The 15,718-nt window shown below is 36.1% G+C and overlaps 2 protein-coding genes across 2 annotated transcripts; one reads left to right on the top strand and one right to left on the bottom strand.

Moving 5' to 3' along the window:
• Positions 1 to 185: 185 nt before the first annotated feature.
• LOC125808749 (protein disulfide isomerase pTAC5, chloroplastic) lies at positions 186 to 4,280 on the top strand. Its single transcript, XM_049488410.1, has 7 exons — positions 186 to 592; positions 1,384 to 1,620; positions 2,576 to 2,671; positions 2,773 to 2,895; positions 3,686 to 3,929; positions 4,036 to 4,073; positions 4,178 to 4,280. The coding sequence occupies exons 1-7, from the start codon at positions 227 to 229 to the stop codon at positions 4,277 to 4,279; spliced, it is 1,206 nt and encodes a 401-aa protein (XP_049344367.1). The 5' UTR covers positions 186 to 226; the 3' UTR covers position 4,280.
• A 481-nt stretch (positions 4,281 to 4,761) lies between these two features.
• On the bottom strand, positions 4,762 to 15,162 carry LOC125808740 (glutathione reductase, chloroplastic). The gene is made up of 17 exons (XM_049488400.1): positions 15,032 to 15,162; positions 13,932 to 14,082; positions 13,061 to 13,125; positions 12,741 to 12,810; positions 12,525 to 12,596; positions 11,841 to 12,044; positions 11,386 to 11,459; positions 11,220 to 11,303; positions 10,818 to 10,905; positions 10,298 to 10,379; positions 9,908 to 9,981; positions 8,398 to 8,505; positions 8,193 to 8,257; positions 6,811 to 6,924; positions 6,305 to 6,404; positions 5,350 to 5,403; positions 4,762 to 4,995 (listed from the first exon to the last, which is right to left on the bottom strand). Exons 2-17 carry the CDS (start codon positions 14,070 to 14,072, stop codon positions 4,903 to 4,905), a joined length of 1,488 nt encoding a protein of 495 aa, XP_049344357.1. The 5' UTR covers positions 14,073 to 14,082; positions 15,032 to 15,162; the 3' UTR covers positions 4,762 to 4,902.
• Between the last annotated feature and the right edge of the window lie 556 nt (positions 15,163 to 15,718).

The following is a 15,718-nucleotide window of genomic DNA, read 5'->3' as shown; positions in this document are numbered from 1 at the left end:
AATATTTTTTTTATTTGAAGGGCGATTATCCACACTGATGAGCCAGGATTGAACACATAATGAAGAAACACGACATATAATTTGAAATAAATCAGGGCATTACAGCATAATACACTGTTTAGCTTCCCGCCAGATAAAAATATCTCTAATTAGTTTTTTCATATAAATAAATAAAAAAACCGTTAAAACTGAACAAAAAAAAAATCTGTTAACAGTTTTCACATCCATGGCGTCTTCACTACCACTGAGTTTCCATATCTTCACCTCAAATCTCCATAACAACAACACTTACACACCTAAATTCTTCTCTCTAAAAAACTCCTCGGCATCCTTCTCTGTATCTCACGTTTGCTACAGTGGTTCGCCGGAACGGGAGGAGTCGCGGTGGTTAAGGGAGGAGCAGCGGTGGTTGAGGGAGGAGCAACGGTGGTTAAGAGAAGAGAGAAGGTGGGAAGCGGAGCGAGAAGCTTTGTTGGTTCAAATTCGGGAGTTACAGCTTCGTGTTAAGGAGCTTGAGAGTAATAGGGATTCGCTTCTTCCAGAAGCTACTTCTGTAACGGAGACGGTAGCTAATATTGCTAAGTTATTGCAGGTGCGGTATATGGATGACGGATCTATTTGAATTTGGGAAGAACAAATTGTTGATTGACTTGTGCGTACTAACTAAATACCCTAAAAATGGAAATGAAGTGAAATCATCAAATTTGTGTATAATTTGATTTGGATTATTACGCCTGATTTAGTTTAGTTTCTTGTTAATCGGTTTTCCTAATTGTAGTTTGAGCTTCAGTTGAATTGATTATTCAGTATTGAGCTGAATTTTTGGTTTTAACTGACAATAATAAGGGCTTCTAGTAGCAACAACAACACTGGAAAAGTGATTGTTTTTCGTAGTTCGGAGTCGGAAAGGAGTAGGCTCACTAGTCTATCATTGTTTGATTAAAATGTGAATGCCTAAATTGCTAAGTATACTCTTTGAACGTGTGATCATGTTTACTGAATTCACCTCATTCGTATCAAAATTTATGCTTTCGAGGCTTTTGATATTCTTCTCTTATATACTTTTAGAAATTCAACTTGGAAAATGTTTCCCTTTCTTTAAATTAAAGTTTTACAAGTTCATGAGTTTCTGAGATTAGTAAATGATTATCTTTAGGTAATTTGCTTTTGATTTGTTTGCTTGATTCACAGATGCTGGTAAATTTGTTACTTTTGCTTTGAGAATTTAAGGAAAACAAACACAAATAAAAATAAAAAATTCTATTCATCGGTAAGCTTTTTCTTTTTTGGTAAATTGGTACTAGAAGTTTTTAAACAGTTCTATAACTAGTGCATACATGAAAACCTTATTTTTATGTTTATGTTTCTTTTTTGGTTTTCTAGCTGCTGAAGGAGGGGGAGGGGGGAAAGAATGTAACTGTGATTGCAGAAACTGGATCGATTGCGTTGCCATTAGTTTTAGAAGCAGCAAAGCAAAATGAGGTTGTTGTCAAGGAAGCACCACAACAAGAGAAGGTGATCAGGGAAGCTCCTAAAGAGTCAGAAGGAGAGGGTAACAAAGCCAAGAAGAAGCGGACTTTGAAAAAGGGATCTGAAGGAGATGAAGTTCGACTGCTGCAGGTCTGCTAACTTAGAGTCACCATGTCTTTTTATCACATTAACTTGGTTAAATCAACTCTCCTACTTGTTTGATTGATTCTTTGCTTTCTATTTTGTATTTTGACGTATACCAGATGCATGACATAACTTGATGAAGTTTTCAATTTAAAGACAGTACCAAAATAAAATGTGATCTTAAAAGAACTCGCTGAGAATCTGGAAGTAATGAAAACTACGTGGAAACAGAGTAATGAATTTTGATAAGAGATTTGCAAGAAATTGTTCTTGGTACAGCTGCTGAAAACCTATTATGGGTCGACCTGTAAATTTGAACCCAATTGTTCATTTACTCTATACTTGCAATTTATTCTTCCGTCAGCAGAGCTTGTCTGTCACGTGATCTTCACGTGACAAGTTTCCTTCCAACATGAACAGACTGGTAGTCCTTGTACCATTGTCACCAAGTAGTCCAAGAGTACCCAGGATATTATGAGGATAAAATGAGCTTAGTTAGTAGATAGCTTGAAGCATCAAAAGTGTTATTGTCCCAAGTATACATCAGCACCAAAGAGTTTAATATTATATGACGGTCACTTCCCTTATTGGTAATGTTATAGCTCTCTTGCTCCAGTATTTTGGTCAATCAAGCTAATTTTACTGAGGTATCATGAATGTGGCACGGAATACCTTACTCCTGTTTTGGAGTCACGTTTTCGTACTCGTGTTTTTCTTCTTAGCTGAATAATTATTGATAACAGAAAACTATGTAAATTCAGACTTCCTTTATCCCTGTGTGTTGTGAACTTATGCACTTGCCGGAAACTTGGATTGTGTTGGATCACATAAGCACTTATGTAATGGTTCATTTGCATTGATTAGTTCTGGATTTGCTTTTTTACTTTTGCAGTTTTCTCTCTTTTTTGGGTCTTTATACTTCTACTTAAATACATCTCTTAATTCCATTTTCCCTTTTCAGGAACAATTGTTAAAATTGGGCTTTTATTGTGGTGAGGAAGATATGGAATTCTCTAGCTTCTCTAGTGGGACTGAGCGTGCTGTGAAAACTTGGCAGGTTTGTTTGCATTTTGTAAACAGGAAAGTCTCAAATTATATTTTGCTTGGCTGTGGGTTAAATACAGATGATTCATATTTCTCTCTTATCCATCTGAGCAGGCTTCATCTGATTTACGAGAAGATGGCATTATGACTTCTGAACTTCTTGAAAAATTATATATGGTACAAAATATTGACGGAGTGAAGGAAAATCCCAAACAACCAGATGGAACTGAAGCTAAGGTGTGTTATCCCTTTTGTCAATACTGATATCTTGCTCTCCCTACAAATTTCGAACTTGAACCTGTTACTCATAGCAGATGTTTGGTTTACCTTTGCTGTTTTTCTTTTAACAAAAAAACTTTGAGTGAAGAGGTTTATCTGACATCATTCCAGAATAGAAGCTGTGGCCCTATCTGGTCTTGTATGAGTGCTTTCTTCCATGAGACTGTTTCACCATTGTTTCTTGATATGTCATTCATAGAGAATTTTGGAAAGAGATACGTATTACAAACTCCTAATATGATATAAATCAAGGAATAGGAAAAATGAAATTTCAGTAGTTGCATGGTCATAAAAAATGTCTTTATGACTTAAGTTATGCATTTTTCTATCAAGGAAGGTAATAAAACAGACCCATTAGTTGCCTTTGACAAATAATATCTGCATGGAATTAACCATTATTTGGGACCGGTTGAACCTCGTTTTTCCCCCACTGTAGTTAATTGTAATGCCATTGACATTGCCCATACCAAAAGTTGGTTATGAAAATTTGGACGTGTATTATACTTGATAGTGAATCTCTCCTGCTAACAAAGTGTCTGCTAATTTAAGGACATTTGGGGTGTACCATGAAGTTTTGAAATGGCTGAGGCACTGACCACAAGTATTAAATTTGGAACACTTTCATTACAATGATATCATTAGTGTGGGTTTCCAATGTCAGTTGTAATTCAGATTCATCCTAGATAAAACATAAGTAATCTCGATTAGTTTAGTTTACTATAATCTGATGTTGTTCTTTCCACCTCAGACTAGTGCAAATGGTGCACCAATTGCATCTATCATGGAAATAGAGGAAGTTCAGCAGACAATTGTCAAAGAAGATGGTGTATCTGAAACTGAGGTTTCACATCATCGAGTCTTTCTCCTCGGAGAGAACCGATGGGAAGAACCTTCCAGACTTTCTGCAAGTAAGAAACCAGCAGAGACTACTAGTGGAAGTACCACCACGAAGTGTATTACTTGTCGTGGAGAGGGTCGCGTATTATGCATGGGTATATATTCTGTCTCTTCTGTTGTCGTTGCATCTTAATTAGTACTAAGTATTGAAGAACATGAAGGATTATTGTCAAACATTGAGGGTAAATGTGTTTTTTGCAGAATGTGATGGGACTGGTGAACCAAACATTGAGGAACAGGTTAGAGGACTCTGAAAGCTTTTTACCATATCTGTACTTTTTTAATAGCAATATATAATTCTTCAAGTATTTGGTTGAGAAACTTATATTGGAATGTGTTACAGTTTATGGAATGGATAGATGAAGGAATGAAGTGTCCTTATTGTGAAGGCCATGGATTCATAACTTGTGATGTTTGTCAAGGCAAAAAGATAATGCAAGCTTAGTTTTCTACTTTTGATTCTTCACCTTTGAAGATAGATAGACCGGAGGTAAATTGTATACGTGAAAATTTGAAACAAAAGTTCACAAAGACGATAAAAAATTATTTTCATGAGTATCGAAGATTATACCGATGCTAAAGCTGTAGATTATGTTACGTTTGAAGTACATTTTGGTACATCAAACATATCTTTATGATTGAAAAATCTTCTATTCCGTGTCGAGTAAAACTAAGACAAACAAATTGAAAAGGCAAGTACAATAACAACATTCTCACAACTAGGACCTGTTGAGGGTAAAGTGTACCCTACCTCGTGGAGGTAGAGAGACTATTTCCGAAAGCCACTCAACTCAGATTGGGGAGTACAATATCAAAACTAAATCACTGCTTGAAGCTTGCTGCTAGCACAATTATCAAACGACCCAAGCTACTTTTTATTCAACATGCAGATATTACTATTGCCAACATTTCCCTGTTGGTCCGTACCAAAACCACAAAAACAAATCGCACCATGTAGCTAATACTATGAAGAGGGGTTGTAAATACTGAATGTAGGTGTTCTTTTTTTCCTCATGAAATCACCCTTTTTTTAATGTGGTAGTATAGTTTTTTCACATCTTTGGTTCCTCAGAGGTTTGTCTTTGGTTTGTTCGAAGAAATGCGCCTCGACTCTGAACGCATGGTCACAAACTCTTCTGCGGCAGAAGGATGTATTCCCACCTGGGGTAATAAATAAGGAAAATAAATGAAATACGATATATATACATATATCTTGGTTAGAGAAAGCAGAAAACCAAAAACAAGAATCAACTCACTATAAGATCTTCTATGTCACCATTCTTTAGTGATGAGGAGTTGAGGATTCAGCCTATAGGGTAATCATTCTATGGAGTAGGTTTTCTTTCTTTCTTTTTTTTTTTGGAAAATGTAACAAATACTATTCACAAAAGCATATCCCAAATTTATCCGTGGACGGAATCTATGAAATCAAGTATTCACTCTGTTTCGTCTTACTGCAATTCTCTTAGTACTTGGCATTTTAGGAAGAAATTGTAAAAGTAACGTAAGACTTACTGTACTGTCAAACTGCTCCTTGGTTGCTCCACACTTAAGTGCAACGGCAATGCCCTGTGTTGGAGGAACGAAGAAATTTTATCAATCATGATCATGATGTAGAAACCTTAGAATGATGGTAGAAGGAAGAAATTCACGAGGGGCACTAAGAATGAAAATTTTAAAGCTAATCTGTCATCCAGGAAGAAGACATTATTATTGTTACTCGATTCATTATTTTGTTTACTCAAATTAAATTTGGGGAGAAAAAACGCTGGAGATTTTATGTTCCCTTTTGGGGGACAATAACTGGAGGAAGGGTAGCTAAGCATAGCTAAAATTGTGCGTGCTGGGAAGTAAAAATGCAGGGAAGAATGATGTCAAGTGAGGGATAATCTAATATTAAGGGCCTACCACCTGTAACCATGAGGTTCTAGAGGTTGGTGTCAGGAAGCAAAGTTGGGAAAACCATTGTTGGGACTCCTGAGTAGGGGGGTTTCAAGGGTGAGGATTATCATACCTATGGGACAAGAAGGATGCGGAGGAGAATGAAGTCTTACACGAAATGCATATAAAATGAAATTGACTACAAAGATGACAAAGGCAGTGATACACAATGTCCAAAATTGAAATAAGGCATTCAGTAAAGACGTGTGAATAATGAAACTTAAAATGGAAATTGGATTTCAGGAGAGACATTGCTTGAGAGACGCTTAATGATGGAGGCTGTTAAACATTATTATGCAACAAAAAGGATGCCACCCTCAAAGATGCTGAAAATTAGTTGGAGCAGTCATAATCTGCCATTAAGACTCAGATGCACCAACTACATGGCATAATACTCAAATTATTCACAGTTGAGAATCTCATTATAGCACTCATGAAGAGGCAATATAAAAGGTTAAAATTAACACAAACATAGAAAAGGCAAGTGTACAAGCAAATTATACACAGCGCTAAAGCAGAAAATACATGCCTGCATGATTTCAGGTGCATCTGGACCGCACATGGATGCCCCTAAAACTTTATCCGTCTGGGCATCAACAAGAAGCTTCATTACTGACTTCTCTGTTCGTCTGTTACAGTATGAATGTTGTGAATTAGTTGCCACAATTCTACTTTTTATTGGTGTGATCAATTCGTAAATACGAAAAACTGCTCAAGAATCAATACATAACATGACTCCAAGATTAAACACCGCAGTCGTTCAATCACAGGAATGCTACATACAAGAAATCAGTAATCATCAAATATCCAGTACTCATCAAATATGCTGATATTGGAAACATTTTGAACAAATAAAAAGATAGAGAAAAGAAGAATCTCCCCTCCATTGTAGCTTAAGCTTACGTGCACACACAAGAATCATAGAGGGCCAGTGAATTGATTTACGAGCCAGGTAAAGAAGAATTAGCTGTACTATTGGGTACACATTTAGGGGCAACCTACTGACAACAAATCAAAAAGTAATTTGGTTGGTACCCAGAAATAGTGTTCTTCATTGGATTGAATGATGATGTGTAAACTGAAACTTCTCCATTTACTTGCTCTGTGGCCTGTTCTTCGCTGAACCCCACAACAGAGAGAGGCGGGATGCTGTCCAGCAAAAATAATTTACGTGTTATTCATTTCAACCAAAAATTTCAAACAAGATATTAATCATGTGATTAACCTCAAAGAAATACTTTCTACCAGGTATGGGCTTACTTCACAACATCAAAGCAATTAATTTCAGAAGTTTGATAAGAAAATGAGAACTGATAAAGAAAAAAGCACCCATCCACACTACTGAGCTAAAGTAACTGCCACTAATGGTTTTTATTGACAATTTGCTTCTCTAGATAATTTGGTATCACTTAAGCAATTCACCCCCACACTTCATAAAATCGTCAACTTCATTGTCTAGTTTTCATCAATTGACATCAACTTGGGTCCAACTCAACTCCAAAAGCTAATTCAAGAGTTAAGGACCGTCCAAGATATAAAGAGACTACAGTTCATATACTCGATCCACGTGGGACACTTCAACACCATCAATGCTTTGTACTGGATATCTAGGATGTGGATAACATAACTTGGGGTCCAGCATTGGGAAACACAACAGGGATTGGTCTGATATTGTTATGATAGCAAGAAAATGGACCTTAGGCCTAACTCAACCCCCAGACGACAGTTCATATCCTCAATCCAAGTGGGACACTCCAACACCATCAATGCTTTGTACTGGATATCTAGGATGTGGATAACATAACTTGAGGTCCAACATTGGGAAACACAACAGGGATTGATCTGATATAGTTATGATAGCAAGAAAATGGACCTTAGGCCTAACTCAACCCCCAAAACTAGCTCAGGAAGTGAGTATTCTCCAAAATCATCTGTAAAACTACCTGCTATTCCCTCAGCCAATGTGTGACAGTCTAAACATAATTGATTTCCGAGAAGTACCCGCTTCTGCTGCTGTCCTAAAAAACTTCACAAAATGATGACATCGGCTTTTCTATGAGATTGAACTCAAAAAGTCCCAATTTCTCTGGAGAATGGTTCCATCAGCTGTCTTATGAGATAGAATTCAAGTAATCAATTTCTTTGTTGTCATGTTTTCTCCACTAGAAGTCAGCTCTTTATTGACAGTTGTAAAAATTGTACTTCCTAAAAGAGACTTGGTAACTCCAAACAACTATATATTGGGAGATCTTTCTCAAATTGATTCCACTAGTTTCAAACTATACTAATAAAGGATGACATTTAGGAACTGACCTACAGTTCGTTAAGGACTAGGACAAGCTATTTGGGATGAAGCGTTACAAATAGGTCACAATAACAAGAAAATAAGCAATCAAGAAGGTATATCAAAGACGTACCAGAACACAGCACATGGGATATGTGAGTAGTCAGGCTTGGTAGGCTTTCCACCGAAAACAGTTTTCTGCAGACATGAAGCACAACATAAGTAGGCAATTATCTTTCAGGAGATGACAACAAAAGCAACCATAGTGAATCCAGCAATCCAAGTTAAGGACAAATAAATAATTCTATTGGCAGTAAACAAGCATAAGAAGAAGTTACCGCAAAACAGGTTCCTTCCATCAAAGCAACAGGAGTAAGATTCATTCGATTGGTGACATCACCAATGGCCCAAATGCTGGGTATATTGGTGCGAGAGTACTCATCCACCTGAAACAAACATTAGGGAGGTCTCTCTCAAGACAACATCATGAAAAATCTTTACGTTGCTTGGAATTACAGCAATTTGCTAAACAAGGTTATCAATAAAAGGCAATATTAAATACAAAATGACACATAAGCATGTTTATTACGCTGATGCTAGTAAGAAAATTAACGAAATCATATCCTCCTTATCTGAGTATTCCTGATCTAAGGATAATAGGTCGATTGATGTTTGATTATTTACGCAATTTTAACAAGTACAGTTATACAGAGCTCCAAGGAAGGTATGTTTTTTCACTTGGTTGGAAGTGGTGGGGGTGCATTCTTATACATGTGAAAACGTGCTGAAGACGTCAATTACTTTTTGCTACACTTTGAAGTTGGTAATCATTGGGGTGGACACTCTTGAGTCTACCAAAATATAGTGGGCAATTAGTCAAGAATATGGTGTTCAACTGACCCCTCAAAAGAAAAAAGATGCAAAGCATGGATGTAGGCATGTAGCTCCATTAACTCTTTAGGTATCTTGGAGAGAAAGGAATAGGAGAGCCTTCAAAAGTGTGAAAAATGATTTGAATAGATGAGGGCATGCCTTCTATTTCTAGTAAATTTTTGGTGCACCCACAATATTCCTGTTAGATGTTTGGGTGTTATTTGCTAAAAAAAACACATTATGGGCAAGTTCTCGACTCCCTTTCTCTTTTCTGTAAGGTCTCTTTTAGTATACAGATTGGATACTGAAAAAAATTCCACAGCCTTAATGAGAATAGAAAATAATTGCTCTTGATAACAAAAAGAAAAAGCATTTGTCATTAACTTAAGTTAGTACTGAATATTAGAACAATTTTATTTTTTTTGAAATTGGTAGCATTACTGAATATTAGAACAATTTAGAAGCAAGAAATTAAGAAACCACATAAACCATGCATACTGACTAGCATTGAAAGCCAACAGTTAGAATTTCATATACTGGAAAAAAAGGAAGAGCATTTGAGGACTCATAATGCAACTTTTCCCTTTGTTTTAGACTCTTCAATGTGTGTGGTAGACTGCCAGACGGGCTGAAGGGGATGCATATTAACATACAAGATCTAAAGTAACCCAGCTTAATAAACCACCCACACTAGACACTTCACATTTTTATATTCAGTTAACTCTAAAGTCCTGCAACTGCCTCAACGGATCTCATTCATCATAATACATTCAATAGATGACCTTACGTCATTAAAATTTTCAAAAAGGAAATTCACATTCAAATTTATAGCTCAATACAGCATCACATTTGTAAAGAAGATGCGGGCCACATCTAAGAAAACCCACAATGCACCAACAATCATCATCTCCAAAATTTTCATGAATAAGATAAATCAAGAAACTCATATAAAAGGATAAAGCACTTGTTACTAACCTTCACTGCTTTCATGTTGTCAAGCTCGACACCAACAGCATCCAGATTCAACCTTTTTGTGTTAGGGAGACGACCTGCAATACATAGTATTGAGCTTCTTAAGACCACTCAAACAAAGATAGGGAATTTCAAAAAAAAGAGGGGGAAAGGGCGTTGCTGGTTAAGAGACACAAAAGCACTCAAGTAATTAGAAAATGGTTCACTACATTGGCAATAGAGAGAAGAATAGGAGGAACTTCCAGTTGTATTGGACTGCAAGTTTAACTCATGAGAATTAAGGAGAAGATACTTGGACAGCCAAAAATAAATAAATTGCCCAACCCAGTAGACTTAGTAACCTGACTTCAGTTTCTCTATTGAGTATTGACTATATACATAATGTAAAATTACCAGTTGCAACGAGCACAACATCTGCCAATATCACTTCACCATGGTCTGTGTGCACTTTGATGCCACCTTCTGTTTTTTCAAGCTGAGATATTAAATTGCAGTTAGAAGTAGCAAATATGTAGATGCAATTACTCGAAATATGCAATATAGGCATAGCAAAGATGATCAATGGTAAGACTATGTTTTCTTCGGGTAAAAGGAGTAGAAGAACATAACATAGGAGGATAGACAACACCAACTTTTTCCTTTAGGGTAGGGGTGTAGCTAGAGGATAGGTAGTGCCATTTGAAGATAAATTGCAGAATAACCAATCAAACCAAACCATATTCTCCCCAGTCCCTTTCAAACTGGATAAAGAAGATGATTTAATTTCTCTTTTAATGATTCCAGTCATATCAAACAGTAATTGGTGATGACCAAAACCTTAGGTAAATGGGGAAAAAAATTAATAATTCCCTCTGTGGAACTACACCTAAAAAACAAGTGTTCAGCCTCCACACAGCTATGGGAAATAAAGTACCTTAGTCAATGTCGTGCAAGGATGCATAGTGATTCCTCTGCCTTCTAGATTTCTTGCAACTACAGCTCGCATTTCATCATCAAAACCTCTGCAATTTCAATTGGTAATATTATAACATCGCATGAGGTGTCACAAACTTATAACCACTAGCACTAGAATAGAACTCTCTTTTAAATTTTGATTTACACAACTCTAGAGCAGCGACTGCAGCAGTGGAGACTACTGAAAAGACTCTCTATTCCTTTGAGAAGAGAATAGTTGGTCTGACTGACTAACTACTTGGGAAAATAGACCTTCTTTACTCGATTTTCGGTGAATTGTAGTGTCTCACTTCGACAAGAAACCACTTCCCCTCTTTAGAAAAATAGAATAAAGATGATGTATAACAAGACACATTTTCACCTCAGTGGGAGTTCCTTTCTGAAACATAGATCCACTGTTGAACCCATTCCTCGCCATATAGAAGCAAACTCAACAGCAATATACCTGTAGTAAAAAAAACTAGTTCACATCCTAATTCATCAGTGTAAACGAACTCAAGAAAACGAAGATATGGATATGCACATACCCTCCACCAAGTATCACAGCACGCTTTGGTAACTCTTCCAAGCTCAAGGCTTCATCTGAAGTTATGGCTAGCTCCTATTTGCACAACATAAGGTACACAATTAAGAAAGAAAAAGGTAAACGACATAGAGAAGAGAAAATGAGACGCAACAAGAAAACCAAAGGAAAAGAAGGGAACAAGATTATGCAATCAGCAAAGAGAAAAGATATAAGAGAAACTATTGGCTCTTTCTAAAGGAAACAAATGGAAGAGAAACGAGGGAGAAAGGTGCCCAGGAAGGGGACAAGATGATCATCAATCACATTGTTAAACATCCAACAAAAGTTATCCCACACACATTCTAGATTCAAGTTCTTATTGATGTAATGAACATGACAGGAAGCAGAACCACCGAAATTTAAGCTCCATTTAACCATGTCGCAATAATTATGAAATTTTAGCTGAATCTGATTCACCTGTCCTGGAATGTCTGGACGATGAGCCCTACTACCAGTTGCAATTAGAATGTGCTTTGCCGAATAGCTTATCTTGGTGCCATCCAGTTGAATTAACTCAACTTCATTTGGACCTACCACCCTTCCCTCACCTTCAAAGAGTTTAACTCCTGCATTTGAAAGTAGCCTCTTATAGATCCCATTTAACCGTACAATCTCCTCAGTCTGCAAGTTTGAAACACAACATTAGCAAAATTTGTCTCTTCGAATTTAAATTGTCACTCAAAGGAAAAACACAGGGGCTAGTGAAAAGGTGGACATTTCTGTTTCTGCATGTAGAATATATTAGTTTGAGAGGGTGTCCACAGATTAGGCCCGACAGTGAATACCATATCAAAGCTATCATACTCTGTGTTTCATTTTCCATAAGATGTTGATGCTTCAATCAAAATGAACTTTTAAAATTTCTTGTCTATATGAGATCAAACTCTCCACAATTATTTCCATTGTACATCCTCAGAGAAATGACAAGTCATAGAATAGAATTCTTAGATGAGTACTGGCTCAGTTTAAAGGTAACGGTAAGGTCTGCATACACCCACCCTCCCCAGACCCCAATTGTGGGAATATACTGGGTATGTTGGCGGCGGCGGCAGCTCAGTCCCTCTCATACAAAATTATATTTCTAAAAGAAGTTTGAACTACCTTCTTATGCAAAAGCTTCTTCCAGTTGAAATTGACTTTCTCATTCACTTCCCATCCATAATTCCTTGCATCCTGCAGGTCACCCAGAAGCATCAGAGGACCAAATAACTTGTATCCATTACACTTTACTGTTGTGTTCTCAAACTAAGGTAATGGCGGAACAATAGAAATAGATAGTTCTGTAAGCAAAAATATCTCGTAGGTGCAAAGTTTCACCTCCAATTCTGGCCCATAGGCTGCTCCATACACCAAAATCTTTTTAGGAACACAACCACGAAGAACACACCTGTAAAAACAGGATTTACATTGAGCTCCTGTCATCTAATATGCATAAAACTGAAATAGTATAAGCACATACAAAAATGTTTCTACCACATGATATGTTTTTAAATGAAGAGCAATCTTTATTATTGACAAGTTATGGGACTTCAAGAGAGTCCATTTTCAATTGTAGTCATAAACCAACACAAGTGAAACCATAAACATTAAATTAGTCTGCAACTGAAAAGGTTGTAAGAGAAGTAATATGAACTCACGTTCCACCAACTCCCCCACTAACTTCAGAGCCGATAGGATCAAATGGAAGCTCACAGATTGCAACCTTCAAAATCAATATAAAATTATTGTGTAAAGGAAAATTGAATGGGTTCTTATTCAAGGATTAATAGAAGATAAGTAAATAAGAGTGATAAGAACAAGTCACGGAACAACAGAAACATGTTTCATCATAATGTGATGACATATCCCAGCAGGAAATGCAACCATTGAGAAAGAGAGAAAACAAAAACCTCAAAATTTGTAACCAAGCATGTTGCTTCAGTTAATGGTACTCAGGACATAAAGCCATCAGAATGTAATAAGATTCTAAAGATGCTATATCCTATATTTATCAATATTTGATTATAATGGTTTCACCATCTACCTGTCCATGACTAGATCATTCTAGTTTTAAAGCTCTGTTAAAATGAGTTCCGCAAAGAAAAGCTTAAAATACCACCTGGATAGAATAATCATGACTTACAAAATGGACACTAACTATCCAGTCTAACCATTCTAGAAGAGACCAACTCAACCAACAAATAAGAGGACAAGACATTTTGGCATCAGTACTTATCCAGCTTGTCAATGTTGTTCAACAACGTGAATGGAAATTCACTCTTCATGTAATCACAAAGACGCTAAGACCAATAAATGAAAGCAGGAACAAACTTTTACTAGCTTTGCTGCATATCTCACTTGTCATATCCATCAACAAAACTAATGGAAATTTATCCCTTTCAAGCGACCTTAAAGCTACAGTTGAACAGAAAGATCCCAAGAACTCCAGTCCATTGCTTCGAACTAACAGCGGGACACATTAAATTGAAATAATTTGAATCATAAACAAATTGCAGAAGTACTATATACCTTAGCTCCATATTGGGCTGAAAACCGACTAGCTCGAACCCCACCACTTCCAGCACCTATTACAAATAAATCAAAGTCATAGTGCGCTTCTTCTTCACCAGGTTTGCTCAACTCTCCATCAATTAGCATCTTCCTTGCCATGATTACAAGTCTGTATGCACAACACCCATAAAGGAAAATCACCACCACTTTCATATACAGTTTAGCAGGAAAGAAATGAACAGAAAGAAGAAGGGGAAACAAGAGAACTCTTGTGATAAGTACATGGGAACTACCAAAAGAAGTTTATCATAGCATTTCAAAACAAGGAGTTGAAAAAACTCAATATTTGAAACGACCCATTAAATTAAAGATGCCTATAAAATGATAAGGAAGCAACTCGTCTGTAAATTACTCAAGAAAATAACACCTTAAAACAATACTAAATCTGTTTATACTTTTCTGCCACCCTTTAGTTCTTATATCACACCAAGATTCTTAGCAACAAACTATAGAAAGATTAACATATTAGAATACCTTAGTGAGTTTGAAGCAAACAGTTTTCAGCAAAGTTAACACTTTTCAACTTAAGGAGATAGTTGGTCTGGAAAACTTCTGAATAGCACAAAGTGTTTATAAAAAACTAAATGAAGATTTTTGAGTGGGTCAATGGAGAGATGTGTATGCCTTAGTGTTCATACATAACTATGGTTGATTTTTGACTGAAAATAAATAGTTAAATTAATAACATATCTTTCTCAAAAATATTATTAAAACAATCTTAGTCAAAGAAAAAAAGTTTATTTTGGTCTCTATCAGTGAATACAGCTTATTTCCACACAATAACAATACTATTAAATAAAACATAAATAAATTCTCTTGCAGCAGCCCCAAAATCAAATATAATCACGCAAAATGAATAAAACTCCGGTTTCACGATGACCTATCAAAACAACCGACAGCACACCGGTGCCGGATCGAAATCAAAATCCCAAAGCTCAATATTAGTATCAATTCCAGGTTTAAAATCAACTAAAGGCTGTAAACCTCAATAAATAGTTCGACGATTTTCAAATTAAAACCTCAAAAAGTTTCATAGTAAGCTGAAAATATAAAATTACCAGTAGATATAGTGAGAGAGACAACTTCCACTCGCCGCCGGTAGACTATCGCCGGAGTAGACAACGGAGAATTAACTGCAAGTGCTCCTATATATTTAGTGTAGAAATGAGAACCCGGTTTTATAAAACCAAAAATGAACCGGCACCCACCGGTTCATCTCAGGAATAACCCAAGTTCCGGTTTTTTTTTTTTTTTTTTGAGTGACTAGTCAAGAAAATAGAAAAGTATTTCGATTTTTTTGAATTTTATATTTTAATTATCATGTATGTAAGTTCCCGAGTTTCCTACATAATAGTTTAAAAACAAAAACTCAAAATATTTGAAATAATTTCGATGTATTTCGTAGACAACAAATATTAGGTACATTCTTCTCATTTGTCTTAGTCTTGATGAATACAATTATATATATGTTGCTGGTGGAACACAATAGATATTCCATGAAATTAGTCAAGTCTTAACTTTATATTTAATATACTATAGGTAGGGTGCAAGGTTGGAATACATTTTTTTTTATATTACACTGTGAAATTTTATCGAGTATGTTATTGTTATATTATTTTAAAAGGCCTTCCATTAAAAAAGATGGTATGATATGACGATCTCCCGTTCGTCATGTTTGATGCATATAAAAGTTGTCTTGTGTTGAATCTATAACATGTCATACTAATATAAAATAGAAAGAAACA

Source organism: Solanum verrucosum, unplaced genomic scaffold (assembly GCF_900185275.1).
Source record: "Solanum verrucosum unplaced genomic scaffold, falcon-dt-bn FXZP01000218.1, whole genome shotgun sequence".
Taxonomy (NCBI): Eukaryota; Viridiplantae; Streptophyta; class Magnoliopsida; order Solanales; family Solanaceae; genus Solanum; species Solanum verrucosum.
This window is presented reverse-complemented; position numbering and strand designations above follow the sequence as displayed.

Bases quoted from the DNA above. Each gene is read 5' to 3' on its own strand.
- LOC125808740 (XM_049488400.1), bottom strand. From the start codon at position 14,072: ATGGCAAGGAAGATGCTAATTGATGGAGAGTTGAGCAAACCTGGTGAA. The intron at 6,925-8,192 runs GTACGTCTTTGA...TTTGCTGGACAG, and splicing joins ATCCCATGTGCTGTGTTCTG to CATCCCGCCTCTCTCTGTTG. The intron at 6,405-6,810 runs GTACCAACCAAA...ATACTGTAACAG, and splicing joins ATGAAGAACACTATTTCTGG to ACGAACAGAGAAGTCAGTAA.
- LOC125808749 (XM_049488410.1), top strand. From the start codon at position 227: ATGGCGTCTTCACTACCACTGAGTTTCCATATCTTCACCTCAAATCTC. The intron at 2,672-2,772 runs GTTTGTTTGCAT...CCATCTGAGCAG, and splicing joins GTGCTGTGAAAACTTGGCAG to GCTTCATCTGATTTACGAGA. The intron at 3,930-4,035 runs GTATATATTCTG...TGTTTTTTGCAG, and splicing joins GGGTCGCGTATTATGCATGG to AATGTGATGGGACTGGTGAA.